At 43.3% G+C, this 17,868-nt stretch overlaps 1 protein-coding gene across 1 annotated transcript in view; it reads left to right on the plus strand.

Moving 5' to 3' along the window:
- Window positions 1–7,622, plus strand: part of SMAD7 (SMAD family member 7) — a 57,355-nt gene extending 49,733 nt beyond the window's left edge. The window contains exon 4 of the mRNA XM_058171075.1: window positions 5,434–7,622. Within this exon, the coding sequence (XP_058027058.1) occupies window positions 5,434–5,972 (539 nt within the window). The 3' untranslated portion in view covers window positions 5,973–7,622. The remainder of the gene's footprint in view (window positions 1–5,433) is intronic.
- Window positions 7,623–17,868: the final 10,246 nt, after the last annotated feature.

A 17,868-nucleotide genomic window follows, 5' to 3' on the forward strand; every position in this document is an offset into this window, starting at 1 on the left:
TTCCCCAGCCAGCTACTTCGCCTGGGGAGTTTTGGGAGTTGAAGTCCACACATCATAAAGAGTTGCCAAGGTTGAAAAATACGGGCCTAAAACACATAACGAATCTTTTGGCATTTGAGGTAACTCTTTCTGGATCAAATCCAGAAGCGGTTGCCTCATTCATGGACATTTTGTGTGGGAATTCCAATGATAACCCTAAGTAATGTCCATAGCTTATTAAAATATGCATAGCTGTTGAGCATATTTTGAGTGACCGAAAAAAGTCACTTAGAACCAATCCTTGCCCTTAAAACTGTTTGCAGCATCCCCCGTGTGTTTATGTGATCAAAATTCAGACTTGGCAAGCGGCATATACTTAAGATGGTGGCAGAGTCCCAGGCCATTCCCAATCCTTCCACGCCATTCCCAATTTTTCCAGCTGGCTTCTGACAAAGCAAAACCAATGAGGAAAGCTGGATTCATTTAGCGACCAACAACTGCAATGATTCCTTAACAATCATGGCAAAAAAGGTCATAAAATCAGGCCCGGCTCACTTAAACCAACCCCCTTGCTTAGCAACAGAAATTCTCATCCGAATGGTGGTTGTAAATTGAGGATTATCTGTGTTCGGTCTGAACTAGGTCGCTCTTTGGGAAAGACAACTCAAACCCACTCTGCATTCTCAACGAGGTCACTACAATGTCTTGTGAGGTGTGCCACTATGTTCTAAGGCAGAGGTCTTCAAACTTGGCAGCTTTAAGACTTGCGGACTTCAACTTCCAGAATTCTCCAGCCAGCATCGCTATGCTGGCTGGAGAATTCTGGGAGTTGAAGTCCGCAAGTCTTAAAGCTGCCAAGTCTGAAGACCTCTGTTTTAAGGGAACTACATAATGAAAGTTTCTCTCCTTCTCTCTTTCTACACAAACACACACACACACACACACCCAGAGGAAGCCCTGCAATTTATCTAGGCTGCAGCTATTAAGGTAATCCGAAAACTGTCTCTTTAACTGACACCAGTCTGTCTCAGGATTGCCAGGGGCATCCGCGCAGGTTTTGGGAAGGTGAGAATCAATCTGGAGGGCCTTCTTTCTTGCAGTGGCTCCCAAAAGCCTTCAGCACAAATATACCCTTATTTATACCCTGGGTGTAAAATATACCCAGAACTGAAGAAGTTTCTTGGATGAGAAGTGAAACATCTTCAAGGAAAAAACAAAGCCCAGGTGCCTTTTGAAAAAGCACCTTTGAGACAACCATGACCTTGGATGACTGAGAATCTCCATAGGCCTACCTAATTTATTTATTTTCATGCCTGCCGATCTCTTTGTCTGCATTTTGCTGCTTTTGGCATGAAAGCAAGAGACTTTCGTTTTTGTTTTTTTCTTTTAAGGGGAAAAATGCCTCCCCAAATAGTTGTAAAGGTGAACCACGTTTTTCCCTGTCCAGATTGCAAGAATTGTCCTGTAGACCAGGGGTCTCCAACCTTGGCCACTTTAAGACTTGTGGACTTCAACTCCCAGAATTGAAGTCCACAAGTCTTAAAGTGACCAAGGTTGGAGACCCCTGCTGTGTAGACCATTGTGGGAGAGTGTGGTGAAAGGCATTCTTGATGCAAAAACTGAAGTTTGTTTCTACCATGGCTTGTTCAGTTCTCCCATCCTGGGTTTCAGTGGGCATAGTTAGAGGCAACATTGTGCAGCACTAGTAAAAGAGGTACAAGAAGTAGAGAGAGCAAAAAAGAAAAGAAAGCCCAAAGGTGTGTTGAAAAAGAGAGGTGCCCTTCTCTACCAATTCATTTAAATCAGTGGTTTTTTCCCCCAAAACTTGTAAGATATGTGAACTTCAGCTCCCAGAATTCCCCAGCAAGTGTGAAAAGAAATATTCAATATAATCCTAAATTTCATTGCTCACTGTGTTTTTGTCTTGAAATGTTTTTATTTCCTCTTCCCTCCTCCTGCTTTTTCTCCTTTGGTGTGATATCTTCCAGACCAGGGGTCTCCAACCTTGGCAACTTTAAGCCTGGAGGACTTCAACAAAGCTGGCTGGGAAATTCTGGGAGTTGAAGTTCTCCAGGCTTAAAAGTTGCCAAGGTTGGAGACCCCTGTTCCAGGCTATTAAGCTGTGTGAAAGCCTAGCCATTTTTATTTTGTCTGTGTCAGACTGCTCTGCGAATCTCCGGGACTAAATATAGGGCAAAAAAATGCTATAAATAAATAAAAACGAGCATAGACTTGCTCGCGGAGCTCATTGTGATTGTCTAGGATAGAAATTGTATTGATTTTTTTTTTCTTTTGCTTCGTTGGCCTGATTTTCAAGCAGACGTGGGGGACTTCCTTGACAGTAATAAATAACAACCTATTTTAGCTTTCTGTCTTTGGCTAAAATAATTTTTAGATGGAAATTTGATCCGTCCTGCTTCGAGAATACGTAAATAAATAACCGTCGCAAGGAAGTTTGGAAATGTTTAGGCTGCTGGCCAGCGTATGGATTAAAACTTTGCAGAAGGGCAACTTCCAGCAAAATCATCCAATTGGCAAACAATTGGCAAGGCTCTTCTGCATCTTTCTGGTTCTTGAAAAAGCGGTAGAAAATAATAGAACGCTTCCAGATTTGAAGAGGAAGAGCACGGAATAAGAACTGGCCTTTGATTTCCATCATGGAAAGTTTGTAGTAATTTCCTTCGCCCCTTCTTTTACACACAGAGGTGGGTCAAACTCGATTTCATTGAGGGCCACACCAGGGTTGTGTTTGACCTTGGGCGGGTTGAGCATGGCGTGGCCAGCTCTATGTCACTCGTTTTGAGGGGGGCCTGTGGTGGCCTGAGCACTCTGCCAGCGAAAAGAGGCTCCCGAGCTCCATTTGAGGCTGCAACGGTCTCCTGCAACCCTCTGCCAGTGAAAACGGAGCTCGGGAGGGCTGCATGCAGCCCTCCCGAGCTCCGTTTTCACTGGCAGAGGGTTGCAGGAGACCGTTGCAGCCTCAAATGAGCCTCTTTTCGCTGACAGAGGCACCGTGGGTCGGTCCTTCCTTGTTTCCAGGGTGGCTCTGCGGGCCGGATCTAAGCACCTCACGGGCCGGATCCAGTCCCCGGGCTTTGAGTTTGACCCCCCCTGTTTTAACGCCAAACATAGTTTTTTAAAAAAAAGAAGGGCTTTGGTGAGAAAGGAGAGTGAAGCCCGCAATTCAATTTGGATTTCTTTATTTTTGATTTATGAGCAGAAATCTAGGCATGAGCAACGGCCTCTAAATCAGGTCGTCTTCAATTTGCAACTTTTTTTGTTTAGCGAGTGTTCTACGTTACAGCAGCCCTTACGTCTGGTCCACAATTTACAACCGTCGCCACAGCGTCCCGAAAATCATATGGTCAAAATTCGGGGCTTGGCAGCTGGCCCGTACAGTACTTACCGTGGTTTCAGTGTACCCCTAAGGTCATGGGATCGCCATTTGTAACCTTCCCAGCTTACTTCTGACCAGCCAAATCAATGAGGGAAGCCAGGTTTTTACTTAACGACCGCACGATTCACTTAGTAGCTGCAGCGATTTGCTTAATAACCGAGGCCAAGAAAGGTCCTGAAATCAGGTGAAATTCACTTAACAACCGCCTTGCTTTGCAGTTGGAAATCCTGGTTCCAATTGAGGTCGTAAATCGAGGACTACCTATGCTAAAGGGATATCTTGGTCTAGTTTTCCAGTTTCGAATTACTTTAATGACTTGCGATATAGCAAGAAGAAAGTTAATGGCGCGGACCATCTTTTAAGAAACGTTTGATCCATTCAGTGGGGTTAGGCTGTGTGTTGTCAGTTCCGCTTACACACATTTGACATCACAAAAAGACATCTGTGGTCAATTAGCAGGTCTTCGATAAGATGTTATCTGCCATTGATTTACTCTTGGCTTGGACTGAAAGGGTGCAGCGAGGGCTTGCCAAGAGAGAGGAGGGGGAGGTGGGATTGCAGGGTGGGTGGGAGAATTATGGCATATAGAAGATATCACAGCATAAAGCAGTTTTAAAGCATCTTCTTCGCCTATTACTTTCACAACTGATTTGCTTGGCCGCGGTCCATGAATAATATAAATTGTTGGCAATTGAAAGAAAGGGGATGCAAAGATGAATCTGAAAGAAATCTTCTTAGGTCATCCCTCAGTGTAGGATTCCGTATATATGGAGGGTTTTTAAGAGGTCACCTAAACTGTAGTCTGTTCGCTTCCAAATCCATATTCACATCTGATCTTTATGACTTTGGGAGTAAGGCCATGAAGTCTCTATCAGCTTAAAGAGACCCATTGGCCAAATATTACTCTTAAGTGCTCAAAAGTGACAGTAAAATCCATGGAACAGCCAACCTAGCTAGGGAATTCTGGGAATTGAAGTCCACACATCTTCAAGTCTTCAAAGTAGAGAAACGCTGTTCTAAGATGTGGAGACACCATTGAACTTTCATGGAATCAGTAAAAATCTGAATCTGGCCAAGTTAAACCAAATGCTAGGATTTTTATTCTTTTTTACAGATGTGTTTTTAAAAGGTTAAAAATGGCTAAAGTACAGTTTGAAAATGGATATGCTGTCAAGATTTCTCACTTCAGTCCCTTTTGATTCAAAAGGTTTTGAGAAGTATAAAGTTCATTATAACAGAAAGGGGGTGAGATGGTCTGTTATTCATAAAAGTCCATTAAATCAGAATTGTTGTAAGCCAACATCATTTACATAATGATATCAATCAATTACACAAATGGCCTGGTTTCTTTGACAGTGACGCTGATACAAGTCACATCATTTATTATTCTGTATTCTGTTATTCTATCGTTAAACAAATGTTTATAGATGCAAAAAAAAAACATCCTGCCCCAGGCCATTGTACAAGAAGTCCTTGACTTATGACCATAACAATCATACCCATTATGGACATTATACATCATAAAGAGATCACTCATGCGATATTATGACTTTTTGCAGTGGCCATTAAGCAAAGACAACATCTATTAAGCCAGTGGTAGTCAACCTGGTCCCAACCACCCAATAATGGGCGTTCCAGCTTTCATGGTGGGCGGTAGGGGTTTTGTCAAATTATAAATTTTATAAAGTAAAGTTACTTCCCTACTTTTTAAATCACCATTATTGTGGAACGGTGGGCGGTTAGAAAAAGTGGGCGGTAGGTATAAAAAGGTTGACTACCCTTGTATTAAGCAAACATGGTAGCTGATAAGTGAACTATTGGGTGTTAACTGGAAATAAATGCTGATTTTCAGCAAAAAAACATCCTAAACCTTGAGCTTGAACTTCAGAATCGGGTCATACGTATCTTCTGGATGGGTCCACCATAACTCTGGTCACTAAGCAGCTGTCATAAGTCAAGGACTTCCTGTATTCAGGCCTGTTAAATTGTTTCAGTCCAAACGCTGGCCTTTTAGGAGATTAACCTGAGATCTTCTCTCTTTTCTCGTCTTTTCCTAGATTCTCAAGTTCTACAGGAACACGGGGATCTCTCACACTGGTGCGTGGTGGCCTATTGGGAGGAGAAGACCCGCGTTGGGCGCCTGTATTCGGTCCAAGAACCTTCCCTGGATATCTTTTACGATCTACCTCAGGGGAACGGCTTCTGTCTCGGACAGCTCAATTCGGACAATAAAAACCATCTGGTGCAGAAAGTCCGTGCCAAGATCGGTTATGGCATCCAGTTGAGCAAAGAAGTCGACGGCGTATGGCTTTATAACCGCAGCAGTTATCCGATTTTTATCAAGTCGGCCACACTGGACAACCCGGATTCCAGGACGTTGTTGGTTCACAAAGTGTTTCCGGGCTTTTCCATCAAAGCCTTCGATTACGAGAAAGCGTACAGTTTGCAGAGGCCCAACGACCACGAATTCATGCAGCAACCTTGGACGGGTTTCACGGTGCAGATCAGTTTCGTGAAAGGCTGGGGCCAGTGCTATACAAGACAGTTCATCAGCAGTTGTCCGTGCTGGCTGGAGATTATTTTTAATAACCGATGACTCAACCGCAGGCCTTCCCGAGCTTGGCGTCTTGAAGGGGGGGGGGAGGTGGACGTCAAGTCCCAGAATTCCCCAGTCAGCAAGGGAGTTCTGGGAATTGGATGTCCACCCACTTTCCAGGGTATCCAAGCTTGGGAACCGCTGCTCAACCAGTGACATTTTATAATGACTTTGCTGCTAAAACGTTTCCTTTTGAGTGCTTGCTATGGTGTGCAAACGTTTTTTGTTTGTTTGTTCTGTTTTGAGAAATAGCTTATGGGAAGATTTCTCTTTTCTTTCTTTCTTTCTCCCTCCCTCCTTTTCTCTTGTCTTTTTTATTTTGGGGTGGGCGGGCGATGTGGAGATACTACTTCTTTTTTTTAAAAAATGTAGATGACCAACAACCCAGAAGGAAAGGAGATTCCCATGGAGGGAGAAAGTTGGGAAAAGGTTTAAGTTGTGGTTAAAAGAGAGGTTCATACTGCTCTCTTTTCAATTGGGATTCAATCACAATTTTGCAGGATTTGCAGGTTACGGTCTCCACTGTACCTTTTCTTGGATTCGGGCTGTGTTATTCTTTCTTGCCTCCCTTTGTCCCAAGAGAATCCTGTGTTTCCTCTGATAAATACATACCACCTCTGCGCACTTGGGGTGTTCTGCTGATTTCAGCAGAGTTTATCAATCCACGCTTAGAAGTGCCATAATACACCAAGATTGGGTTTCCTTCAGTGGCCATAGATGGAAGGAAGGTCTGGGGTTTTATCTGGCTTGCAAGAGGTTTGGTAGAATAGATTCCTGCAAGCAGTTACAGTTTAGTCCTTGACTTACAACCATTCGTTCAGTGACCAGTTGCAACGACACTGGGGGGGAAAAAGTGACGTCTGTCTATTTTTTCCCCACACTTGACGTCTGTTGCAGCATCCCCATGGTCACGTGATCAGAATATTGGCCGTTTGGCAACGGACTCATACTTACGACGGTTGCAGTGTCACGTGATTGCCTCCTTTTGCAACTTTTCGAGAAGCATACTCAACGGGGAAACCAGATTCGCTTAACAACCGTGTTACTAGTTTATAGCAGCTGCAAGCGACTCACTTTAACAACAGTGGCAAGAAAAGTCGCAAGATGGGCCCAAGCTCACTGAAAGCGGTCTTGCTTAACGACAGAACCTTTGCAGGGGCTGAATTGCGGTTGTAAGTCGAGGACTACTTGCATTGCATTCTAGAACCAGACGAATGGTCCTGGATCACTCCCGTTCGGCAAAATGCCTTCCTTTCTGGATAACTTGAAACCCCATGGATCGTTCTACCTTGCTTCAGGTCGGTCACTCCGTCTGTTTTCTTCGTTGCAAGAGAGATGCAGGGAAGAGAGATGAAATATAAATTAATAAAATGATAAAATAAAGCAAAGCAGCTCCTTGCCGGTCTGAGGAAGGTGAGGCTGGGTGGTGCATAGCCACCGGCACAATTTTGCAAGAGTCACTGTGGGGACGTTAATGCAGAAATGCAAGAGTTTAGCCAACCGGGTGTAAAAAGGTTTCTTCCTTCCCTTCCTCTCTATGGTATCTACTTGCAACTTTAATCCTTTTGACCAGGGGTCTCCAACCTTGGTCCCTTTTAAGACTTGTGGACTTCAACTCCCAGAGTCCCTCAGCCAGCAAAGCTGGCTGAGGAACTCTGGGAGTTGAAGTCCACAAGTCTTAAAAGGGACCAAGGTTGGAGACCCTTGCTTTTGACTGACCTTGTGGATGGAACAAAAAACAGAAGAAGCTGCTGCACAGGTTTGGGAAAGAAATAGCCATTTTTCTGGGCTTGGCTATCACTTACAATGCCTGTAAACACCGCCCCCCCCCCAAAAAAAAATTATTTGGCCTGGACTTTTCAAATGGATTTTCAAGTCAGACTTGGTACCCCCCCTTTTCTCTTTTCAACGGACAAAGCTGACGTTCAGTATCTACTCCCTGTCCCCTGTTTTGATCAGATTTAAGATAATAACTGTTTGCATCCAGAAACTGCAGTCATTTGGCTAGTATGTTAGTATTTTTTTTTTCTTCGATTCATACACTTAGTATGATAATTTTACACTGTTCTTAGCTCAATGAGCACGTTTAGACCTTAACATAAGCTATTTTTCTAAATGCTAAAGAAGAAAAGCATCGTCCGTGGAATTTTAGCATTGAAGTGCTTTGGAAAAAAAAATAAAAATAACAGCAGACTTCTTTTAAAAAAACAAAACAAAAAACCCTGAGATTTATTAAAGAAAAATGTATTTTATGTTATATATAAATATATTATTACTTGTAAATACAAAGACGTTTTATAAGCATCATTATTTATGTATTGTGCAATGTGTATAAACAAGAAAAATAAGAAAAGATGCACTTTGCTTTAATATAAATGCAAATAACAAAATGCCAAATTAAAAAAAAAAGATAAAAATTAACAATTGGTGGCTGTTTTCTCTCTTATAGTGTGCTGTTTGTAGCCTGTTGCTTGAAAGGGTAGTGGACTCAGCTTGGCACAAGATGAAAATTGTGACCAAACAGGGACACCAGGCTAGGTGATGGCTCTGTGTGTGTGAGAGAGAGAAAGAAAGAAAGAAAGAAACTCCATTTCCATTTCCACTTCCATTTCTTTGGAATTGACATCAATGTAAACAGGGATATCAAACTCAAGGCCCGCAGGCCAAATCCAGCCCGCGGGTTGCTTAGATCTGGCCCGCGGGGCCAACCTGGAAACAGCGAAGGACTGGCCCGTGGTGCCTCTGCCAGTGAAAATGGACCTCAGCAGCCCATTTTCACTGGCAGAGCGCTTGGGCCCCCACAGGCGCTCCCGACCCAAGTGATGTCAAGCTGGCCACACCCACCCTGGCCATACCGACCCCTCACCGCCGAGGTCAAACACAACCTTGATGCGGCCCTCAATGAAATCAAGTTTGACATCCCTGTTGTAAACCCTTATACAATGAAAACTTAAGGAAAAGACAAAATACAGGTAGTCCCTGACTCACAACAGTTCGTTTAGTGACCATTCAAAGTTACAATGGCACTGAAAAAAGTAACTTGGATCGTTTTTCACACTTAACGACAGTTGCAGCATTCGCAAGAGTCATTTGATCAAAATTCAGACGCTTGGCAAGTGGTTCACATTTATGACGGTTGCAGTGTCCTGGGGTCACGTGATCACCTTTTTCGACCTTCTGACTAGCGAAGTCAATGGGAAGGAAGCCATATTCACTTAACGACCGTGTTACTAACTTGTGCTTCACTTACCAGCAACAGCAGGAAAGATCATAAAATGGGGCAAAACTCACACAAATGTCTCACTTAGCAACAGAAATTTTGGGCTCAATTGTCAATCAAGGACTACGGGTATTCAGAAAAAAAAAACTTAATTTTTGTCACGAGACTTTTGTTTTGCATTTTTTTCTTTTAAAAAATGGGGAAAATACTTCCTAATATTTTTGTAAACGAAGCAAAAGTCATTGCATACTGCCCAAGCTTTTTCGGCTGTGCAATTCTTTCTAAAACAACTAGGTAAGATATGTTGATAAGGCTATTTTTCAAGGCTATTCGTCAAAAGTTGTAGTCCAGCTTTGAAGTGCAAGAATGCCTCTTTTGTTTTTCCCTCTGGGGTTGACTGACATTTATTTTCAGAAGACAAAAATTCAGCTTCTGGGCTCTTCCTTCCTTTTGTGACTTTTTGAACTCCGAGAAGTTACTGCAATCTCTGTCATCCAGAAGGCTGGAAAACCCCATAAAGGTGTATCCCACACAATAAAACCTGCTTAAAGGACAACCAAGGTCAGCCAGATGTTAGAGCAGTTGTGTTTTCTTGCCCGGCTTCTGAAAAGATTCCAGAGCTGTTCAGGTCCTAATTAAAGGAGTCGCCTAAAAGTTGTTAAGAGCCAGTTTAGTGCAGTGGTTAAAGCCAGCAGGTAGTATTTACTACTACTACTAGTACTGGAGATTTACTCCTGCCTGAGGCATGAAACCAGTTGGGTTATTTGGGGCCAGTTCTTCCTTTTCAGTCCTGGGAAGAGGAAGATGATGGCAAACAACTTTTGAATATCTTGCCAAGAAAACTGAAGGGACTTATCCAGACAGTTACCAGGAACACCAGCCTGATCTGAAGGGGCCAAAATCGCTAACTAGCACAGAGTAATTAAACAGCACAATTTAGAAAATTGGCATGTCCACCCAACTCAGAGTGACTCTGGGTAGCTTAGAGAAATAATGCCCAAATACAAACCCCATTAAACTCCACCTCTGGCAGTAACAATCAAACCAGGCACTTGACGGACTCCGTATCAGTCTAGGGCAGTGATGGCAAACTTTTTCGGCACCGAGTGCCGAGTGTCTGGGCTGTAACCCAGAAGAGGAGCTGCCCAGGGCACCCTCCCAAAATGAACTTTCAGTTTCAGCTACTGAACTTCCAGTTTCAGCCAGCTACTCTTCCGGGTTTCTGGCGTACATGCGCACACGATGATCAGCTGGCCGCCGCGCACGCTCATGCAGGAAATCAGAAGACCAGCTCTTCCAGTTTACAGCACTGCCGCATGCAAGAAGGCCAGCTGATCGTTGTGTGCGCATCCGTGCCAGAAAACCCCCGAAGAAGAACGGGCGCCGCCGCGTGTGCCAGGCCAACATGGCTCCGTGTGTCACTTTGGGCACACGTACCATAGGTTCACCATCACGGGTCTAGGATCCCTAGGCCCATTGGTCAAATCTTGTCTTTAAGGAATCAAAGTGGAGGCCAGTCGTATCTCTACAGGGATGATGTTCTGCAGGGAGGGAGCCACCATGGAAAAGGCCCTTCTTGGTCCCACCAGATAGACCTCCGTAAGAGAAGGTACCCATAACATACCTGCCTCTCCACTCTTGTGGGTTGGGTAGAGGTCCTTCAAATGAAGTTGCTCTCAAGCTTATGTCCCATTTTTCAACAACACAACACATGAGCAAATAGAAGATACAAACTTGTCATTTCATATTAAACAAGATCAATTGATAAAACAATCCTACATCAGGGATGGGTTCTACTTACCTTTCCTACTGGTTTGCATCATGCCCGCGTGCTTACATGCGCAGATAACTTTTGATGATGTTCAGGTCAGTGGGCGGAGCCTCCCACCGGTTTTACTACCAGTTCTATAAAACCGGTCTGAACCGGAGGCAACCCATCATGCCCTACATGTAGTCCTTGGCTTAGATACCATGTTTTCCCGAAAATAAGACCCTGTCTTATATTTTTTTTTGAACCCTGAAATAAGTGCTTGGCCTTATTGCCATGCGCTCAAAAGCCCGATTGGGCTTATTATCAGGGGATGTCTTATTTTGGGGGAAACAGCATATTTCATTTAGTGACCGAAGTTATAACAGCACTGAAAAAAGTGACTTCGGACCATTTTTCACATAAGGGTTGCAGCCTTTCCATGGTCACATGATCAAAATTTGGATGCTTGGCATGTATTTATGACGTATTTATGCAGTATCCTGGGGTCCTGTGATCACATTTTGTGACCTTTTTTGACACGCAAAGTCAGTGGGGAAGTTAGATTCATTCAACAACCATGTCATTTAATACCTGCAGCAAGTCACTTAACCAGTGTGTCAAGAATAGTCATAAAATGGGGGGAAAACTCATCTATTTTTTTGCTTAGCAAATGGAAATTTGGGGCTCACTTGAGAGTGTAACCCAGGACAACCTCTAAAGCTGCAAAGATTGGCTGAAGGAACGTCGCACTAAGCGCACTAAGGGTATCAAACTTGATTTCACTGAGGGCCGCATCAGAGTGGTGTTTGATCTCAGGGGGCCAGGTGGGCATGATCAGCTTAACATCACTCATGTCGGAGGTGCCTGTGGTGGCCTGAGTGCTCTGTCAGTGAAAATGGGCTCCCGAGCTCCGTTTTCGGCTACGACGGCCTCTTTCAACCCTCTGCCCATGAAAACGGGCGCCCGAGCTTCATTTTCATCTGCGATGGCCTCTTGCAATCCTCTGCCTGTGAAAACGGGCTCCTGAGCTCCATATTCACCTGTGATGGCCTCCTGCAACCCTCTGCCCGTGAAAACGGGCTCCCTAGCTCCATTTTCGGCTGCGACGGCCTCTTCCAACCCTCTGTCTGTGAAAACAGGCTCCCGAGCTCCGTTTTCATCTGCGACGGCCTCCTGCAACCCTCTCCCGATGAAAATGGAGCTCCGTTTTCACTGGCAGAGGGTTGCAGGAGGCCATCGCAGTCGAAAATGGAGTTTGGGAGCCTGTTTTTGCTGACAGAGGCACCATGGGTCAGTCCTTCATTGTTTCCAGGGCGGTCCCACAGGCCAGATCTAAACACTTTGCAGGCCTTGAGTTTGACACCCCTGCACTAAACCAAGTTTGTTTGAGCCAGGCTTCTGTATTATGTGACTTACTCAACGAACTAAAACAAACCACAATTCAGCTCATGATATAAATCTACATACATGACTCTCCTAAAAAGAAAGTCTACTAGCGTTGATGCAGGAATTGGCAGAAAAAAGACAGCAAAGGCTTCGGCCAAAGGCATTTATGACATGCTGATCTTGATCCAAATAGACTTGGGTAGTTTGTAAGCCAGCATGTGGTTAAGCAAGCCATCATATACAGTTGCAATGCATATAGCATGTTGTGTGAATGAGTGAAAGAAATACAGGTAGTCCTCAATTTACAACAGTTCATTTAGTGACCGTTCAAAGTTAAAATGGCACTGAAAAACGTGACTTATGACCATTTTTCACAATTGCAATCTTCATAGCCTTTCCCATGATCATGTAATCTAAATTCAGACACTTGAATTTTCACTGCTTCCTACTTACGACCGTTGCTGTTTCCCACGCTCATGCGATCCCCTTTTGCAACCTTCTGACCAGCAAAGTCAATGGGGACGCCAGATTCACTTAACAACCATGTTACCAACTGCAGTGATTCACTTAACAACTGTGGCAAGAAAAGTTGTAAGATGGGGCAAAAATTCACTTCACAAAATTCTGCTCAACCACAGGAATTTTGGGCTCCACTGTAGTCAGTCAAGAACTACCTGTGCCATTTGGTTAGATTAGATTCACAGAGTTGGAAGGGACCTTGTAGGTCATCTAGTCCAACCCCCCGCCCAAACAGGAGACCCTACACCATTTCTGAAAAATGGCAGTCCAGTCTCTTCTTGAAAGCCTCCAATGATGGAGCTCCCACAACTTCTGAAGGCAACTTCCGTTGATTGCTCTCATTGTCAGAAAATTTCTCCTTATTTTCAGGTTGAATCTTTCTTTGGTCGGTTTCCATCCATTATTCCTTGTCTCGCCTTCAGGTGCCTTGGAAAATAGCTTGAGCCCCTTCCTCTCTGTGGCAGCCCCTCAAATATTGGAACTTGTGTTCACTTGGGCTTAGGGCACTGTGCATAAATCTAACCTCTAGGTTTTGAAGGTGGCCATAAGATGGGTTTGAAAGCCTGAGCATACCTTGAGATGTACTACCATCAAGGAATTCTGGAAAGAATGGCTGTGAACATTTCCCTCTAAGGCTTTCCGTTCAATTGGTGCTGCTTCCTATCAGGAATTCTTCAATCATCCTGTCCCATCTTTTCCTTTGGCAAAATGAGAGAAGGACGGGCCTTTTGTCGCAAGGAATTTTAAGGGATGGCTCCCGTCTCTTCCTCCGAATTTGACAAATACATTCAAACATCAAAGACCTAAAGAAAAAGGAGGGGTCAGATGAAAGAGACTAAAGAAGATAACAGATCAGCTGCAGAATTCCACCCTTCCTTAGCCTGAACTGGCCCAGCATTTACCAGCACACTCCAATAATACCGGTAGTCCTCGACTTACGATCACAATTGAACCCAAAATTCCCCCTTGCTGAGTGAAACAGTTGTGAATAGAATAGAATAGAATAGAATAGAATAGAATAGAATAGAATAGAATAGAATAGAATAGAATAGAATTTTTTATTGGCCAAGTGTGATTGGACACACAAGGAATTTGTCTTGGTGCATATATTCTCCGTGTACATAAAAGAAAAGAGATATTCATCAAGGATTCTAAGGTACAACACTTAATAATAGTCATAGGGTACAAATAAGCAATCAGGAAACAATCAATATCCATATAAATCATAAGGATACAAGCAACAAAGTTACAGTCATACAGTCATAAGTGGAAGGAGATGGGTGAATGGAACGATGAGAAGATTAATAGTAGTGCAGATTTAGTAATAGTTTGACAGTGTTGAGAGAATTATTTGTTTAGCAGAGTGATGGCATTCTGGAAGAAGCTGTCCTTGTGTCTAGTTGTTCTGGTGTGCAGTGCTCTATAGCGTCCTTTTTAGGGTAGGAGTTGAAACAGTTTATGTCCAGGATGCGAGGGATCTGCAAATATTTTCACAGCCCTCTTTTTGACTCGTGCAGTATACAGGTCCTCAATGGAAGGCAGGTTGGTAGCCATGGTTTTTTCTGCAGTTCTAATGATCCTCTGAAGTCCGTGTCTGTCTTGTTGGGTTGCAGAACCCCAACCAGACAGTTATAGAGATGCAGATGACAGACTCAATCACTCCTCTGTAGAACTGGATCAAATGACCATTGTTCCATTTTATGGCCTTCCTTGTGACACTTCAATAGGTAAACCAGTATACAGCCTTTCTTCTATATCTCCTTCCTGGTCTACATGGCTCAATCTTCATGGAAGCAAAACAAGTGATACTTACTGAGCTGGTGCTTCTGGTAAGTCGTATGCAGCCTTCTTGAGAAATTGGTTGGCATTCAACTTCTGACATCCAGCTTTTCATGTCGTGTCGGGGACCGTAATCTTTGCTTTCCACCGAGACTCCAGTATAATCAGCACTAAATCTTCTAATGATATATCCCCATTCAGTAAATTACAGTACGGTGGGCCTTTCTCTCTATAGCTTGGCTGAGCTGTAATTGCAGAGTGCAGTAAAAATAGGCACAAAGCAAGGAGCCGATGAACCACCTGAGACAAAGATTGTCAAGAGCTGATAATGGAACAGGTTTCAGGCACCAAGAGGGAGGATGGGAAGATGGAGGGGAGAAGCTGTCTTGCCATTTAACTTCAGATGGGGTGGGATTTCAGCACAACTCGGGAAGTTTCTTAGACAGGAACGCCTGATGTAGTGGAAAACTGGATTTTTGTTCAATTATAACTGGGAGGCTTAAAGTTGAGGAAATGCCAAGAAATGGAAAAAATAAAGGTTGAGGAGTCTAACAGCAATGGATGGATGGATTAGGAGGGGAAGGGAAGGGAAGAGTAAGGAGGGGAGGGGAAGGGCAGGGCAGGGCAGGGAGACGAGAGGTGAGGAAGGATAAAGGAAGGAAGGAAGGAAGGAAGGAGGGAGGGAGGGAGGAAAGGAAGGAAGGAAGGAAGGAAGGAAGGAAGGAAGGAAGGAAGGAAGGAAGGAAGGAAGGAAGGAAGGAAGGGGGAGAGGGAGGGAGAGAGGGAAGAGAACTGTAAGGAGAGGAGAGGAAAATTCTAATGTTCTGTACCTAAATAGCCAATATTAATGCTGTGTCTGAACCCAGCCTTTTACAGGGACTTACAACAGTTCATTTAGTGACCGTTCAAAGTTACAACAGCACTGAAAATTATAGGTTCACATGTTCACTTTTTGCAACCTTCCAATAAGCAAAGTCAACGGGGAAGCTGGATTCACTTAACAACCCTGTGACTAACTTAACCACTGCAATGATTCACTTAACAACTATGGCAAGAAAGGACTTTAAATGGAGCAAAACTCACTTAACAAATGTTTCACTAAGCACGCACGCATGCACACATACACACACCATCTTTCTTGCCATATATATATATACATCTATATATATAGCATCTTCAGGCTTCAGCTTCGTGCTTCTGGGAGCAATGCTCCCAGAAGCACATTGCTCCCAGAAGCACGAAGCTGAAGCCTGAAGATGACGAATGAGACCGTCGAAACGTCGCCAAGACACTTCCAATTTTACGTGGGAGAAAACCCGAATAACCAAAGACCTACATATATATATATATATATTAGTTAAAAGGAAGAAACAGCTGCGATCACACATTGCTCCCAGAAGCACGAAGCTGAAGCCTGAAGATGACGAATGAGACTTCGTCGAAACGTCGCCAAGACACTTCCAATTTTACACGGGAGAAAACCCGAACAACCAAAGACCTATATACAAACACCCGTGAAAACCTCAGAAAACAAATATATATATATATATATATATATATATATATATATATATATATATATATATATATATATATATATATATATATATATATATATATATATATATATATATATGTATGTATGTACGTGTAGACAGACTAGAGTATAGTAGGCAATGCTACTCCATCGTTTTCTTAAAAAGCTTTCTATGCATTTTCAAAGAGCTTATGCTTCCTAATTAGAATTTAAAAATTGAAAACTGCTTTAGAGACACATAAGAGCCATTTCAAAATCAGAAGCTGGTTACTGGAATCATTTCTTAAAAGCAATCCAGCTTCTAAGACGTGATTAACACTGAGATTCTGAAAGGAACACGTATCTTGCAGTTTTACTCGTATTTTTGTGTACATTTATGAAATACCTTTCTTAGCATCAAATAGGCAATTGGAGATTTAAAGTAAAGGGCTAATGAGCTTGGCACACATCAGCATTTAGTCAACAGTACTTTCCTGCTTCGCTTTCCACATCATAAACATTTAAAATATTTCCTTAGTGCTTAGCGTAGGCAGCATTTTTAAATGTTTTTTTTTATTAAGAATGATTTTTTTTTCAGGATGAAAGCAATAAAAACTTAAGAAGATAAGAAAACTAAAAAAAATAAGAAAAGATGGTAGATTAAAAAGGAGGAGAAGAGACAGGAAAGAAAGAAAAGGAATAGATTGAGTTCCAATCTTCTTTACAGCAGTTATAAATCTTTTGTATTTATCCTCTGCCTAAAATTCATAAGTTCTTTTTCCAACGTTTTACCCTTTCTAATAGTCAAACCCATAAAATCCCATGTTCATTTTCTTCCCACTTACAGCAAAACGTCCATAAGAGGTTTCCAATCATTGGTGAATTTAGTTATTGTCTTCTCCCTAACCAGATATGTCAATTTTTCTTCAAGTGCTGTCAGTGCAGAGAGTCTGTGGAGATTCTCAGTCATCCAGGTCATGGTTGTCCCCAAAGTTGCTTTTTCAGGAGGCAACTGGACTTCTTTGAAGACGTTTTGCTTCTCATCCAAGAAGCTTCTTCAGCTCTGACAGGATAGTGGGGAATAGAAGGATATAAATCTGTAAGGAATATAAAATCCTTCCATTCCCCACTATCCTGTCAGAGCTGAAGAAGCTTCTTGGATGAGAAGCGAAACATCTTCAAAAGAAAAAAAACAAGAAAGTCCAGTTGCCTCCTGAAAAAAGCACCTTTGGGGAAGTGCAGACCGCATTTTTAAAAAAGTGCATCTCATCCTTTAGCTGCCCTGAGCGCTCCAGGTGAGAGGTGGACAACTCCAGGTAAGGGGTGGGGCAACTTTACAATCTGTCGACTTCAGCTCCCAGGATTCCTCAGTCAGCCATGTCTCTCGGTTTATAGGATAGCATTTTAACCACTAGACCAAACTGTCTCTCTCTTACTTCTTCAAAATAGACAATGATAACCCCAAAAGTATATTAAAGGTAGTCTTCTGATTAGCTGGGAATCTCCCCACCAGGGGTGGGCTGCTGGGGGTTCGCAGGGGTTCGGGAGAACCGCTAGCTAAGATTCTGTGCAGTTTGGAGAACCCCCCAAATCCCACTCCTGCCTGACCCCTCGCATCCCTCCCCACCCCTCCCAGGAGTCCCCACGTGGCCTGTTTTGGATGCAGGTAACTGCAGGGCGCATGTGGAGGCTCGGAGAGGGTGAAAAACGGGCCTACTGGAAGTTC

This window comes from Ahaetulla prasina, chromosome 2 (genome assembly GCF_028640845.1).
Source record: "Ahaetulla prasina isolate Xishuangbanna chromosome 2, ASM2864084v1, whole genome shotgun sequence".
Lineage (NCBI taxonomy): Eukaryota > Metazoa > Chordata > Lepidosauria > Squamata > Colubridae > Ahaetulla > Ahaetulla prasina.